A 16,330-nucleotide genomic window follows, 5' to 3' on the forward strand; every position below is an offset into this window, starting at 1 on the left:
GTTATTTCTTCCATTCTTTCATTATATTTCATCTAGATTCACCATGATTATGGTGAACTAAACCCTAGGTTNTTGGGGAACAATGTAATCTTTTGAAACTCTCTTATATCAAAATTCTTATCTTCTTTATATGCTTGCATATGCTTATCTTTATCAATTATTGGGTTCCTTACCTTTGCTTAATGCTTTTATCGTTTAACTCATTCGGTAAATGTTGTTTATCTTTATTGATATGGGAACGTACAGTAATGTCACGAACTGGGGGGAATTCCTTGATTATGCTAATACCACCTAGGAATACGGGTACGACGATCAATTGTATTTTACTTATGTTTATCATTCATTATTAATTGATAGGGGAGGCTAGGGATAGCAAGTCGGTAATTAGTAATAGGCTCTTTTCGCAAAGGAATTGGGTTAAGGGTAGACCAAGAAAGTTTGCATGACAATTTGATAAATAAGCAAATTAGATAAGAAGAGTAGATATAAGAGGGTGGATAAGATGAAATTGTAAACCCCAACAACTCCATTCATTCATAGTTTCTTTAGCCAATTGATTCACTGCATTTGCATGTTTTCTTTTGTTTTTGCATTTAAAAACCTAAATTATATTTCTTCTCAAGTCTTATGCAATTGGTTTACATGAAAAGTAAGGCCTAAATACTTGGACTTACCCATTTTATATTACTTGATAACGATCTGGTACACTTGATAGGGACTTAACACTTACCCATTTTATATTACTTGATAACGATCTGGTACACTTGTCAGGGACTTAACAGCAATCGGTCCTCTTATCCCTATGTCTAGGTAATATTACTCCCGAGAGAATTCCCCCATGTCTAGATTTACCCATACGTGTCCATAAAGATAGAATTAAAGATCATGTTATTGAATGAGTTAAATAAAGCATGCATAGAGAATAGAGGAAAAAATCTAACAATTAATGAAATAAAGCATATGAATAAAGCGTTAATTCAATATATGTGAGTTTTAAAGGATTACATCGTTTCCCCAACAACAATGGAGGTTTAGTTCACCATGGACATGGTGAAACTAGATAAAATTAATGAAAAGAATGAAAAGATAAACCCAGAACTTGTACATTGGTGCTTCCGCATCCAAAATTCGCCTCCAAGGGGTGAAGAGGGTGTTTTTGCATCTCTTTCTGCCAAAAGATCATCTCTCTAGGTCATGCTAATCTATTTAAGGTTCATTAAAATCAGCAGAAACTAGCCCAGGCCCAGAAGACTGGCGCTCAGCACTGGGGTACCGCTCAACGATAGGTGTGACACTCAAGATGGACGCTTAGCGTTGACGCTCAGACATTTGGCAGTGAATTCACTGTAGAGGCCACCGCTCAATAGTGGTGTAGCGCTCAACAGTAGGTGCGATACACAATTTCTCCCCTCACTGTTGGCGCTTGAGCGTTTGACAGAGATCTCCACAACGAGGCTGGCGCTCAGCGGTGTTCTAGCGCTTAAAAGTGGTTGTGATTCTTCCTTTGTGCACTTTTCCATCTTTTCTTGAGTCCAACTCCTTCCTACTTCAACTTCCTTCATTCAATTCATGTTAATCCTGCCAAAATAAGGAAAACCAAGCATAAAACCAAGAAAACCACCTTTGACTCTCTTATTCTCTAACTTAAGCAAAACGCATGATTTCAAACTAGTTTTTAAGTCATAAAAGGTGTGTTTAGTGTTAAATTTAAGTATAAAAATAACGGTTTTTGAACCGTTATCAATATTATATCTGGATGGTAAAGTTTAGGTTTGATGGTTGTTTTACTTTGGGTGAAATGTGATGTATGATGCAATAATAATATATCTTGTTGGTTTCTTTTTATCATTAGTTTACCCTTATTTTTTAATTTTGTGTGTCTTTGTGTTTTTTCTCTTTTGCAATGATCACCTTAAATAATTGAGCTTAGAGAGCTTAATTAGAGGAACGCCTTTCTAGTGTATCAATGCGATGTTACAAGTGAAACAACAACATAAGTAGATCGTTGTTTTCCAGGTGTGGATCTCCTTCATCAGAAATTGGTAGTTCTTATTTTAATAGTTTTATACTAGTAAAATTAGATGTTAAAACTACAAAATTATATTGTTATGTTGTAATATATATTAAAACATTTTCATATGTTTTTTAGTATTAAATTGTATAATAATAATTAAATTGATGCATGAAAATAAATAAATAGTTAAATTTGGGTAACAATAAAAATAGGTAATTAATTAAATTTGGGTAAAACAACATAACTTTTTTTTCCGTAAAATGCTGAACCTTCCAACCTTCATTTGGAAAATCCATCTTCGATCGCGCTTTTCTTTTTCATGTCCGATGAAGTTTTGGTGTTAATCTTCAAACCTTCAACACAATAGAGTGTATCAGAAAATAGAAAAAAATCTAAGACAAAGGGTTGGAAGAAAAAACTAAGGGGGAGATTGAATAAATGAACAATACCTATAATTTTAATTATAGAGAATTATAGATAATGAGGGAAAGATTGAATAAATGAACAAAAGAAGAAACGGAGAAACGAAACCCTGAAAAGGAGATTGTAATATTTATTATTAGGTTTAATAGGTTCGGAGGTCCCTATATTTGGGGTTTGTTTCAATTGGGTCCTCGAATTTTGAAAGTGATCAATTAGGTTCCTAATTTTGTCAATTTGAATCAATAAAAGTCTTTCCGTTAAATGCAGTTAACGCCGTGAAGTTTTTGAACATGTGGCACGCTGACGCTTCTAGATGGCACAGTTTCAAGTGCATAGGTGGATTATAAAAGGGTGAAATCCCTTTAATTTAGGGATTTCACATTCAAATACACCCTTTTAATTTAGGGATTTCACCCTTTTATAATCCACTTATGCACTTGAAACCATGCTACCTGGAAGCGTCAGCGTGTCACATGTTCAAAAACTTCACGGCGTTAACTGCATTTAACAGAAAGGCTTTTATTGATTCAAATTGACAAAATTAGGGATCTAATTGATCACTTCAAAAATTTGAGGATCCAATTGAAACAAACCTCCAAATATAGGATCTCCGAACCTATTAAACCTTATTATTATTACTAATGAGATCACATATGTGGCTACATGTATTTATTTTTCTTACATAAAAAATCATAAAATTATAATCATAAAAAGAAATATAAATAGTTTTTACAAAATTTAATAATATATCATTTTTATTTATTTTTTAGATGATTTTTATTCATTTTAAAAAATAATTAAATTAAAAAAAACTATTTATATTAAAATCTTTTAATATTAAAATAATTGAATTCTATTATTTTTACATTACTATGATTTCTAAAATGTTGATTTTTAGTCTCTAATAGGGAATAAATACTTTCAATAATTATTGTTGACCACCTAATTTCTTAGAAATTCAATTTTTCTTTAGCAAAATGAACGTATGAACTAATAATGAAGAAATAAAATCATATAAATTGTAATTTTCCGAATCCATTATGAAAATACATTGAATCCACAAAATTCCAAGTTATTAAAATAAATTTAAAGCCACATAAGGGTGACGCAATGCACACTCTATACAAAAGGAAGCAATTATATTGATTAAAATGTTGTTGTAAGATCATTAAGATAAGTGTGACGCAATGCTCACTCTATACAAACAGAATTTCCATTACTATTTTGTAAACCTAATTTCACATATCTAATTGTTACCTTAGTAAAACGTCATCTCAACACAAGCCAAAGGTAGATCGGATATAGCAACCAAATTAAATAATTAATTATACCCAGAACTTTATATTATAAAGAAAATCAAGTCAAAAGATTCATGAAATTGAACGTGCAACGATATGTTAAAATATTCCCCTGGATTTACGTCACACTGATACATAAAACTTTGAAGAATTTTCCTTGGTAATATCTTTCTGTCTTTAAGATGATATTGGCATTGAAATCTCTTTTTCTAAACTAAAAATTAGTCATTGCAAAACGTTGTCATCATAAATGGATTTTTTTTATATCTGATTTTAGTAAAATAAAATATATTATTTTTTAACTTTATGTTCTTTTTAAAATGTATTGATTCTAAAATATATTTATTGTAATGTGCTCTTAATATATAGTTATCAAAGTTACCTAATTTTTATTGAAAAAGAGTAAACTAAATTATATAATGTATGAGAAAGATCCATTAATTGTTTGAATTCTGATGTATGTTGGCAGACAGGTGCTTTTATTGCCCCCTTTGACTGTCATAATTCTACCGTTTTACATTAAATGCTCCCTTCTTTCTTAATATTGCAACTTGTATTTAGAGGAGACACTTTATAGATATAGGGTTTTATTTTCTTCCCACTTAAGGAATTAAAATATGTTAAGACTTATTGAAAGTTATAATATAGTTATTTTAGTTTTATTTATTTAAATTTTATGTCGTAAATATTGTTGGGAGTATTTTGTAGTTATTATTTATAATAATTAGTTTAAAACGTATAGTTAGATTTCAGAGTTATATAAAATTTAATTTAGTGATAAAAAAATTCACAGTCAATTTGAAGATAAAAATAAATAATAAATTAAAAATAAAACAAATTAATAAAATAAATTTATATATAAAAAAATAGTTCAATTAGAGATGATTCGTGGGATGTTTGACCAGCCGAGGAAGTAGTATGGAAAATGTACATGAGATTCTAAAGACTAATCTGCAAAGAAATTATTAAATGATAATTTTATATTATCCACGTTCAAAATTTAGAAAAGTTAGGTGCTCAATAAATGACAGTAAAATTTAATGAAAAATTTGAATGACAAAAATATTAGCGAAATCTTTTACCAATAGGTCTATGGCCAATACACAAAAGAATTTAAGATATTACTTTGAATATATCAAATTCTCTCTGTTCTCATAACTTAATATCAATGAAGATCTTTTGATGTTCTTTTTCTAACTTTTAATAAATTATATTAAAATTGATCATTCATCTTAGTAATTAGGTCAAATATAAAATTGATGAAATTTTTGTATATGACCAATATATTAAAAGTCTTCTTTATAATAAGAGATCCAAATAAACTTACTTTATAATTATAGTATAATATTAAATATTTATGAAGAGAGACAAATTTTAATAGCAGTAGTCTTCACCTTTACATTATGTTTGAGGGTTACTTTTTGTTGAAGGGAATTTGTGCGAAAGGATTTGCTAATTAATTGATGTTCGGTTTAAAGTATTTGGAGGTGACGAAAAACAACGATTTGAAAAAGAGTAACTTTTCATGGATAATATGATAAGATTTAAGGATAAATATAATAAAATATTGGTTTGCTCATGTACAATTAACATAACTTCACTTTATCCTGAGAATTTGAAAACAAAAAAAATATGCGTAATTCAATTTTTTTTTCATTATAATCGATTCCAAAGCCAGTATAATCGATTCTACAACGTATTCATTTTTGTTTTCATTAATAATAATATTAATGGAATGGTAATAACGGTAAATAATAAAATAAAATATTAATAATTATAATAATACTAATATTAAATAATATAAAAGTTAGAACTGTCAAAACGGGTAATCATGCTCGACCCGGCCCGGCCCACCACAGGTTGGTCACTTAGTGAGTCAACCCAATCCGGCTCAATTATTAGCGAGTGAGAAAAACTTGAACCCGACCCGACCCACCACAGGTTGGTGGGTAAACGGGCTGGCTCACTAGCCCATTTAATTACATTTTTTTAAAATAAAAAAATACAAACTTTCTACAATTTAAATTTAAACAATTTTTACTTCCAAAAAATTATGTTAAAGACAATTCAAAATAATAATAAGAAGTACAATATAATTCAAATGTCATTCAAAAACAAACACAAAATACATACAAATAAATTTTTTATATTCATCATTTTTTGTTCTTATTGTAACCCTTGACCTTTGTTCTTGTTGTCTCCAAATTCACTAATAAAGATTTTCTCAATATCAGAACAATTCCGACAATCAATAAAAAAATATTAGTAAAAAAAAAGAGAACCAGTACTCAACAACATCAACAAAAAAATTAATAGTTTAATCTGTAACATAATTTCNCAAATTCAAANATATCAAAANGAGCTTGTTCAAATAATGTATACTCAAATTGTTTAAATAAAATGAACAAAATCTGATACAAACATGTCACAACATGAAAAAATCATTTCATGTCTTCAAATCTCCCAGAACAAGAAACAAATTCGCAAACCCCTATTTTTGTCATTATAGGGTTTTTGAAAAAAAATAGAAAGAGAAGTGAGAAAACAAAAATGTGGAGAAAAGAGAAGAAAAAAATGAAGGGTGTTTTACCTGCTCCTTGAAGAATTTCAGTGAAGTGAGGGTGAGAGCACCATCAAATGAGAGAGCAAGTACCGTGAGAGTGATTTGTGAGAGCAAAGGTTACTTTTTTGGTATACACAGTGAGTGAAGAAAGTATTTTAGTTTTTAGGGTTTCATAAATAAAATAATAAATTAAAAAAATAAAATTAGGTAGGTGGGTTGGTGGGTCAACCCGGCTCACCACGGGTTCAACCTACATGAGCCGGGTCTAAATGAGCCGGGTTGAAATCTGACTCGCATATAAGTGGGTTGTATTTTTCAAACCCAACCCGGCCCGAACCCGTGACGGGCCGGTTAGCTCGTGGGTTGTGACCCATTTTGACGGCTCTAATAAAAGTAATAAATGATAGAATACATGCATACAAATGGTAATTATAATTATATTAATATTAATAATACAATATGAAACTATTATATTAATTATTTATTATTATTTTTTACATTAGTTGTAATAAATTTTGTAAAAAATACATAACTCCAAAATATTATTTCATATTACTTTTATCACTAAGAACAATTTGATAATTTTTGTGACATCCTAAAAATTATATATGAATATAATATAAAAGGACTTAGCATTATAATATGATAAAGCAGTTTAAGGATGTAAATAAAGTCATAATATTTACAGTTATCCAAAAGAGACTATAAAATTAAAACTTTTTATACATATAAGTCTCTCAAAATAAAGGAAATGTCTAAGGACAATCCTAAGAGCTATGAGTTGTATCTTCTTCATTCTCCAACACTTGCTCCAAGGGGTACATCATCAGCTTCTGCTCACATCCAAAGTTGGATGATCATTACAAAAGAAAAGGAAAGCACATACAAAGCACAAATAAACAAGCAAGGGTAAGCTAGGTTTCTAAAAGCATACAAGTTAATTCAAATCAATCTAATATAATATAAAACATTCACACATATAAACATGCAAGTCAACATTTTCCATAAGCATATAAATTATATTCATACAAGTAACCAAATACTATTATAACTCACTAGACTCGTCCAAACTTAGAATGAATGTCGATATGAGGCAGGTTGTGCACTTATGGTGGCCTTTACTACCTTGCAAGGGCATTGCCAATCGGTTTCACCCTACCAGATACAAGGTTAGTCCGTTACGGCGCAATAGGCCTTCCAAGAAGCACCTATACTAGGACCTCCCACTACTCTCACCACATGCTTCAATCTTCTCTAAGTGAGGATGAAAGAGCATTAAAGTGTTGGGATAACCCCTCATATGAAAGCCTTCTAAATTCATTCTAAAACACTAAGTTGATCTCACCTAGAGATCTTTTTTTATACCATTCACCACATTTTGTCATTTCATAATCCACTTTGATTCATCAAACATATAATTTCATAGTCATCTAAGTGTATTCTTGCTATATTAACTCATACCAAATACAAGTATCATCATCCAAACAGAGCAGAAGAAGAAAACAACCAAAACAGGATAGAGGAAGTCGCTCAGCACACCACTGTGCACCTTGCGAATTAGGTGCAGGGGAAGGAGCTCACATAGCGTACCCCCCTTGTGCACTATGCGGATGGGCAAACATGGGCGACTCTTTGTTGGGGCAAATCGGCAAGTGTACCGAGTTGCACAAGTAATATAAAATGGTAAGACCAAGTATCGTATCCTAGAGGACTCTCAACGCTGAACAGTTGTGTGAAAACAAGATTAATTAAGACTTAAAAATATAAGAGATCAATCATGGGTTTGGCAAAAATAATAAAACAAAATAAAGTTCATCAGTGGCAAAAGAGCACAGAGATGAATGGAAGTTGATTGATATGAGATGGATATGTTGTTAGGGTTAGACTTCACCAAGTTTCCTTTCATGTATATAAGAATTCTTTATTCATTAATGCCAACGTCCCTCACTAAAACACTTAAACCCGATCCCTTGGTAAATAAGTATGTCCCTAGTTACTAGTTCATACAACTCCTAGCATTCCTAGTAAAAAGATGTGAAGATCAAGAGGCTAAGACGACTAAGACTCATACCCTCATCCCTGAGCAATATAACCCTTAGGAGAAATTCAACAAGGACCTGAAGTTAGAAGTGGACTTTAAGCCTAACTCAACCCCACAAAACCGGCTTGTAGGGTGAGGTTTGCACCCACTTATATACACTTAAATGGCCTCATCTCTAGTCGATGTGGGACTTCCAACACACCCCCCTCACGCCGAGGTATATACATCTCGAGCGTGGGATTAGACTTTTTTAATGGGTGGTCCGATAGCAGCCCGATAGCGGGTGGATCAATATGCCCAACGACAACAGAAATCGCTAGGATGGGCTCCAGTCATGGCTTTGATACCATGTTAGAAGTGGACTTTAAGCCTAACTCAACCCCACAAAACCGGCTTGTAGGGTGAGGTTTGCACCCACTTATATACACTTAAATGGCCTCATCTCTAGTCGATGTGGGACTTCCAATAGAAAGGAACCTGTCAGCACTCATGCAACTCACAAATCATGTTATTTTATAAGCAAGCAATAAGAACAGATGAATTACTCTAACAATTAATGAAAAAACATATGAAATTAAGAATCAATTCAAATACATGAGAGTATACAAGGTTACATCATTCCCTAACAACAAATAGAAATTAGTTCCCCATAGACATGGGGGAACTCTATGAATAATGGAAGAAAAGAAGAGAATGAAAGACTAAGAATTGGCTAAGAGTGTATTGCTATGCTCTTATCTGTCAGGGATGCAAAACCTAGAGCCCCGGGGTCCTTTAAATAGTGTCAAACACATACCAAATTGCGGCCTGGTCCGAAAGAATCAAAATAGAGCAGAAACAGGGCCCGATCCAAGTGAAATCTCGCCCAAGAGTCGCAGGGAGCTCCCCCGGGCGAGAATTGGCAGTCATGTAGGGCCTAGGCATCAGATTTGGATGCCCAATCTACGAGCGTCCACCGCCCGGGCGTTGAGAGCCATCGCCCGAGCGACGAGCATCATTTCTGGACGTTTGCTTCGTGCTCCTAGTCACTCAGGCTTCGCGTGTTCCCTCCTTCTAGTTCCTTTTTAGCCTCTTCTGAGCTCCATCTTCTTGGCTTTTCACTTCTTCTTCCAGTATTAGCTCAATCTCTATCAAAATAAGGGGAATTTGTTAGAAAACCATTGAAATCAACCTCAACTCTCTTATTCACACATTTTATTGAAAAGGTTAAATACCTTTTTTGGTCCCAATTTTGGTTGGAAGCATTCGAAATGGTCCCCATTTGTTTTTTCTGTTCACTTTAATCCTAAAAACGTAATTTGTGTTCAATTTAATCCTTTTTTTGTTCAAAGTAGTCCTAAATAATGTAATTTGTGTTCAATTTAGTCCTTTTTTGTGGACACAAATTACGTAAAAAGGACTAAATTGAACACAAATTACGTTTTTTAGGACTAAAGTGAACAGAAAAAACAAATGGGGACCATTTTGAATGTTACGAACCAAAACTGGGACCAAAAAAGTATTTAACCTATTGAAAACATATGAGTCCAAGCAAGTTTCTAAGTGAAAAAGGATGCTTTTAGTATCAAAATCAAATAACAAATAACGGTGTTTTAAACCGTTATCACTCTCCCAGACATCTTGCTATGCGAGACTACTCGCTGAGCGAATCTACATAACCGGATTCTGCAAATTCTTAGAACTCCACCACTCCAAACTCGTTTTAGGCCACTAGATGAATTTCTAACACCTCTAATTTGAATTATACGATGAATTAAAGTTGCCTAAATGAATTTAAACCTTCTTAACTCCATCTTTTAGTGTTTGTGCATTAAGTTTTATTCCAAAACTTAAGTTTCATCAACTCAAAGCTCAAATTCTAATTCTACCATTTAGAACTATTTCTGACCATTTAAACATGCCTAATAAGCCACATATAGCCTTCCTAGACTATCCTAATTTACCAAATCAGTCCCCAATCCCTGAATCTCTAAATCACTATCTTACTTCTTATAAAATCCTCTGAAAACAAGAATATTCAAGTAACCTACTATCTAAGAACTTGTATAACTTATTTCACCTCAATCTAACAACTCAAATTTACCATTCTATTGCAATCATAAAGGTTCAACACATCAATGTCAAAGTTTCATATTTTAACAGTCAAAGATCACATAACGTACAATAACAAATTCTACTTATCAGTTTAAACAGGATAAAATCCTAACACCAAATTCTCACATACTATATTCCAAAATTTCAACAGAATCTAGCCCATGCATATAATAATTCCATAGAACTGAAAAAGAAAACCTAGCTTCCCTTACCTCTAATTTTAGCAGTCAAGCTCACAGGATGGCCAACGGTGTTGTACACTTTAGGAAACTCTACAAGTACCTATAGACCACCAATTGGTGATAGAAGGTAATCTTTAGAACAAGATTAAAGCTAGAATCATATGGAAAATGCATAACTAGTTTCATGCAACAGAATCAGTTGCATGTTCCCAACCCTAGAGTGACACAGAAAAGGGATTTCACTCCCCAGTTGAAAAACAGGAAAATTGATCGGTGGAAGTGGTTGCTTTCAACTTCGAGATCGCTTAGGAACTCCCTATTCAACAATTAAATGGTTAAATTTTTGGGTTATGGTGGGTAGAAGATAGGGCACTGAAGAAAAGAAGAAGAATTTGTTCTTGTTGATGAAATTGTCGTGGCAGAGAATGGGCTGAAACTTTGAAGGTAACGTTTTAATAAAATTTTATTTTGTTATTAAAACTTGGCCCAATTATCTGTTGCCACTTGGCCATGCTCACAACTGAATCATTTCCAAGCCTTTACAATTTTCATATTTTATCAATTAGAATATTTTTTTAAATTATCACATTAGTCAAATTTTTCATAAATTTTAACAAACTTTACTTTCAAATCCACTCTCAATCACTTCCAAAATCTCTTCAAAAATATTACAAAATTTATTCTCAAATTCTCTAAAATTTATCATTATCTCTTCCTTAAATCCACTTTATCAAGTGAACACATCCTTAACATGTTGTTAGAGTTTTTAACTTTTTTTTTCTTCTATAACAGAAATAAGGATTGATGTTGTTAGTAAATAGAAGGGAATATCTTTTTTATATTATTTATTTATTTACAAGGTGATGGTAGTGCAATGTGAGAGGAAGAGAAGCTTACCTATGTTACCTTGTAATGTATGGAAACACTAGTACAAAAACAACGTATAACGTCACACGTTCAATGTTCAACCACTCAATAGCCAACGTTAAAAAGGACCAGTGTCATTTTTGTAAATAAATGCATTAAACACCATTTAAAATTGTAATTCGACGTAAAAGGATGTAAAACTTCGAATGCCCCAACGTTAGACATCAAAAGGCTAATGAATTCAATAAAAATTTGAGCGAGAGATTGAAAATTCATTCACTTTATCTTAGCACGCGTGACTCTCTTCTTTGCTCAAACTTTTCTCGAACGAAGTTTGATGACCATCACATGTAATCTTTCTTTCATTTGATACAAACGCATGTTAATTAACTAATTTAGGTATGATTTTCGTTTGTTTTCATCGATTACTTTCGTGTTCTTGTCCGTCATAGGCGCATTTTGTTTTCTCTCTCAGTGTTGGCAAAACTTTATTCCGATGAACCCATCTTTTGAAGGTTAGTTTTCGTTTTAGTTTTGAAGAACTTACAAGTTGAACTTGTTTGTTGTTTTTTTTTTTGTTGAACTTGTTTGTTGTTGTTGTTTGGTTGAACTTGTTTGTTGTTGTTGTTTGATTAAACTTGTTTGTTGTTAGATTGATTTTTTTTTTGTTATTGTTCTTTATTGTTGATCCTATATTACCGTTTATAGTTCATGCTTTATAAAATACCAAAAACTGAAATTTGTTGTTTTTCTACTTTAGAATTGTAGAAAAAGATTACAATTAATTAAAAAAATTAAAAAAAAATTGATTAACGTGACAAAATTCGATGTTAAATTAATGTCGTATATTTTTTAAATTTAACGTCAATTTAATGTCTCCTGAAATGATGTCGTTCTCGAATTCGATGTGAAAGGCAAAAAATATTAAACGTTGGTACTAGTGAAAATGAACTTTAGTAATTTTGTTTAAAAATAAACATTTAAAGATTTCATACTTTTTTGTCTTAATATTTGTCCAAATTATTTAATCTAGTCTTTCAATTTGTTTTTCCCTCCATGTGATTGTCATTTTTCCCAATAATAGAATTTCATATGATTCTTAATATCATTACAAGGGCCATAATAGTGAGACGTGACATATATGAACATTTTTAGTTTAAGGGGATATTGCGTGACTTGTGTAGTTGAGGCGGAAAATCTTTTATTTTGTGAAGATTCAAAATAGAATCAAGATTTGAACAAATAAGATTTCTTGTTACTGAATTCTTCCAAGATTTGGAAGTAGAATTTTTTCCCTTCCTATACAACCCTTCTTGCTTTACCTTCTAATTATGTAACAAGTTCCATACTTTCAACTCTTATCCCACCAAAAGTTCTTTCTTTTTACTAGAGCTGTCAAAATGGGTAACCCGGCTCGACCCGGCCCGGCCCACCACGGGTTGGTCACTTAGTGAGCCAACCCAACCCGGCTCATTTATTAGCAAGCCAGAAAAACTTGAACCCGGCCCGACCCACCACGGGTTGGTGGGTAAACGGGTTGGCTCACTAGCCCATTTAATTACACTTTTTTAAAATAAAAGAAAAAATACAAACTTTCTGTAATTTAAATTTAAACAATTTTCACTTCCAAAAAATTATGTTAAAGACAATTCAAAATAATAATAAAACGTACAATATAATCCAAATGTCATTCAAAAACAAACACAAAAAACATACAAATAAGTTTCTTATATTCATCATTTTTTGTTCTTGTTGTAACCCTTGACTCTTGTTCTTGTTGTCTCCAAATTCACTAATAAAGATTTTCCTAATATCAGATGAATTCCGACAATCAATAAAAAAATATTAGTCAAAAAAAGAGAAAGAGAATCAGTACTCAACAACATCAACAAAAAATTAATATTTTAATATGTAACATAATTTTCCAAATTCAAATATATCAAAAAGAGCTTGTTCAAATAATGTATACTCAAATTATTTAAATAAAATGAACAAAATCTGATACAAGCATGTTAGAACATGAAAAAATCATTCCATGTCTTCAAATCCCCTAGAACAAAAAACAAATTCACAAACCTCTATTTTTGTCATTATAGGATTTTTGAAATAAAAAAGAAAGAGAAGTGAGAAAGCAAAAATGTGGAGAAAAGAGAAGAAAAAAGGAAAGTGTTTTAGCTGCTCCTTGAAGAATTTTAGTGAAGTGAGGGTGAGAGCACCGTCAAATGAGAGCAAGTACCATGAAAGTGATTTGTGAGAGTAGAGGTTACTTTTTTGGTATACACAGTGAGTGAAGAAAATATTTTATTTTTTGGGATTTCATGAATAAAATAATAAATTAAGAAAATAAAATTAGGTAGGTGGGTTGGTGGGCCAACCCGGCTCACCACGGGTTCAACCCACATGAGCCGGGTCTAAATGAGCCGGGTTGAAATCTGACCCGCATATAAGTGGGTTGTATTTTTCAAACCCAACCCGGACCGAACCCGTGACGGGCCGGGTTGGCTCGCGGGTTGTGACCCATTTTGACGGCTCTACTTTTTACCCATTTGACCTTATTCTTTCCAGAGATTAGATATATTCATTCTAGTTCTCATGGTCAGTCGTTATGACAATAGCCCTCTTAAAGAGGAAGAAGTTAACCCCTGGATTTTTCTTTACTATTTTATTTTCCCTCAAATTTGAGATTTTGTGGGCTGAGATTGTAGTTTTGTGTGAAAATTGATTTGATCTCGTGGGAATAATTTTAAATCATGTATATATAAATTTACAAAATCATCTTGTTATAACAACGTCAAAACGAATCTAGCGGGATGCACCACATTACATTCGTTTAATAAAAATGAGAGCGAAAAAAAAGTAATTGAGAAAATGAATAATTCAAACGCATTAAAGTAACATTAAATTACACAGTTTTAAGAAAACAAATATCATTTTGTCCGAAAGCTCCTATTCTTTATGGATAAATAAAAATTTATATCTAAGAAAAATTATAATAATGTGAAAGATCCTTTAACTTGCTTAATGTAAATATAAATTTTCTTTTACTTTTGGATTTTGAATATATAGATATAGATTTATTGATTAGAATATTTGAGAGAGATGTATGTGAATGAAGGCACGTGCGCAGCCATGAAAAGGACAAGTACGAATAAGCCTTGCGTCCCTTCTTCGTCATACGTGCACGCACCTATCTATCTTTTTCACTCTCCTTGGTGTCAACTTGAACACACAAAAAAGAATTAATATTATAGTTGCAGAATATATTCAACTTCAAATTCAAACCGTCACATACGACCCTCTGGTCAAGCCTCACCAAGAACAATATAAAGCCCACACATAAATACTATTGGTGTGCTATCTACATCCATACCATACCCTATTTCTCTACTACCACCACCCTACGTCACACACTCATATCTAAACACACTAATAATAATAATAATAATAATCTCCAACACTTTCTTCTTCTTTCTTTGTTTCTAGATTTGTTGGTGATGGAGGGAGGAAGATCTTCGGTTTCGAATGGAAATGTTGAGGCTCGGTATAGAGGGATTCGGAGAAGGCCATGGGGAAAGTTTGCTGCAGAAATTCGTGACCCTACAAGGAAAGGGACTCGGATATGGCTTGGAACCTTCGAAACTGCAGAACAAGCTGCACGAGCTTATGATGCTGCTGCTTTTCATTTTCGTGGCCACAGAGCCATTCTCAACTTCCCAAATGAGTATCAGTCTTCTAATCCAAACTCTTCTTTGCCTATGCCTTTAACAACACTTCCACCTCCTTCTTCCTCTTCCTCTTCTTCTTCTTCTTCCTATTCTTCTTATTCTATTGATAACCTTGCGGGAGCTGCTTTTTCTGGAGATATTATGCAAGCTGATGATACTTTTGAGTTGGAGTACTTGGACAATAAGTTGCTTGAAGAACTCCTTCAGATGCAAGATAACAGACATCTTTTCAAGTGAATTATGTATTGCACGCAGATCAATTGCCATGATAATAAGAAATTTGTTCTTAATTTAATTTAATTTTGTTTTACTTGCTTTTTATAGTTGATCATCAAGGTTCTTGGAAACGAGACTGGACATTATTTATTATTGTAACAACTCAGTTATGGGAATAAAAGACATGGAATGTCCTTGTTTTTTTGTATAGTGTCGGCCTAGCATTGTGTGTGTTGCTGGTTTCTTGTGTTCATACCCATCATACATTTTCTGATGTTTTATCCAAATTCTTGTCAACTTAAATAATCAATGCATTGCATCAATATTACAATTAATATATCCAACTTGTGTGTATAAAACAATAATTAGAAACAAAAGAAACCTACTAAACAATGGGTGTAACTCTTTGGATGATACAATTATTTTGGAATAATTAATTAATGGGGCCAAATGATAATGTATGGCATAAGTGCATAACATGGGGGGAATTCGAGACCCTAAAATATCCCTTCAAGAAATATAGTTTACAGATCGAATTGCCAATTAATTAATGGCAGTGTGGTTTCACCATACAGTGTAATCATGTAAAAGATAATCAAGGTGAAATTTTTTGGAATGTTGGCAGTATTTTGCAGAAGTGATCATACAATAAAGGTCATCTTGTGCAAGGTTTAGAGCCTGCAACATGATAAATATCATTCATGCTAGCATTATGTTTCCATTTCATTTGATCTGTTACTTCTTTTTTTATCAGCAAGATCGAATGAATAAAGGAGCACTTGAACACCATTTATCATCATGTCACTCGAATTAACATTTAAGATAAGTGAGTTCCTAAATTCATCATTCCACCTGCAATACTTGCGAGATAAGTGAAAGAATCTCTAAGAAATGGAAGTGTATCATC

General features: G+C 32.4%; 1 protein-coding gene across 1 annotated transcript; it reads left to right on the forward strand.

The window, feature by feature from the left end:
• Positions 1 to 14,752: 14,752 nt before the first annotated feature.
• Positions 14,753 to 15,631, forward strand: LOC106780581 (ethylene-responsive transcription factor ERF098). Its single transcript, XM_014668879.2, has one exon. It carries the CDS (start codon positions 14,977 to 14,979, stop codon positions 15,442 to 15,444), a length of 468 nt encoding a protein of 155 aa, XP_014524365.1. The 5' UTR covers positions 14,753 to 14,976; the 3' UTR covers positions 15,445 to 15,631.
• Positions 15,632 to 16,330: the final 699 nt, after the last annotated feature.

Source organism: Vigna radiata, unplaced genomic scaffold (assembly GCF_000741045.1).
Source record: "Vigna radiata var. radiata cultivar VC1973A unplaced genomic scaffold, Vradiata_ver6 scaffold_491, whole genome shotgun sequence".
Classification (NCBI taxonomy): domain Eukaryota; kingdom Viridiplantae; phylum Streptophyta; class Magnoliopsida; order Fabales; family Fabaceae; genus Vigna; species Vigna radiata.

Excerpts from the sequence above, each read along its gene's own strand:
- LOC106780581 (XM_014668879.2), top strand. The coding sequence starts at position 14,977 with ATGGAGGGAGGAAGATCTTCGGTTTCGAATGGAAATGTTGAGGCTCGG.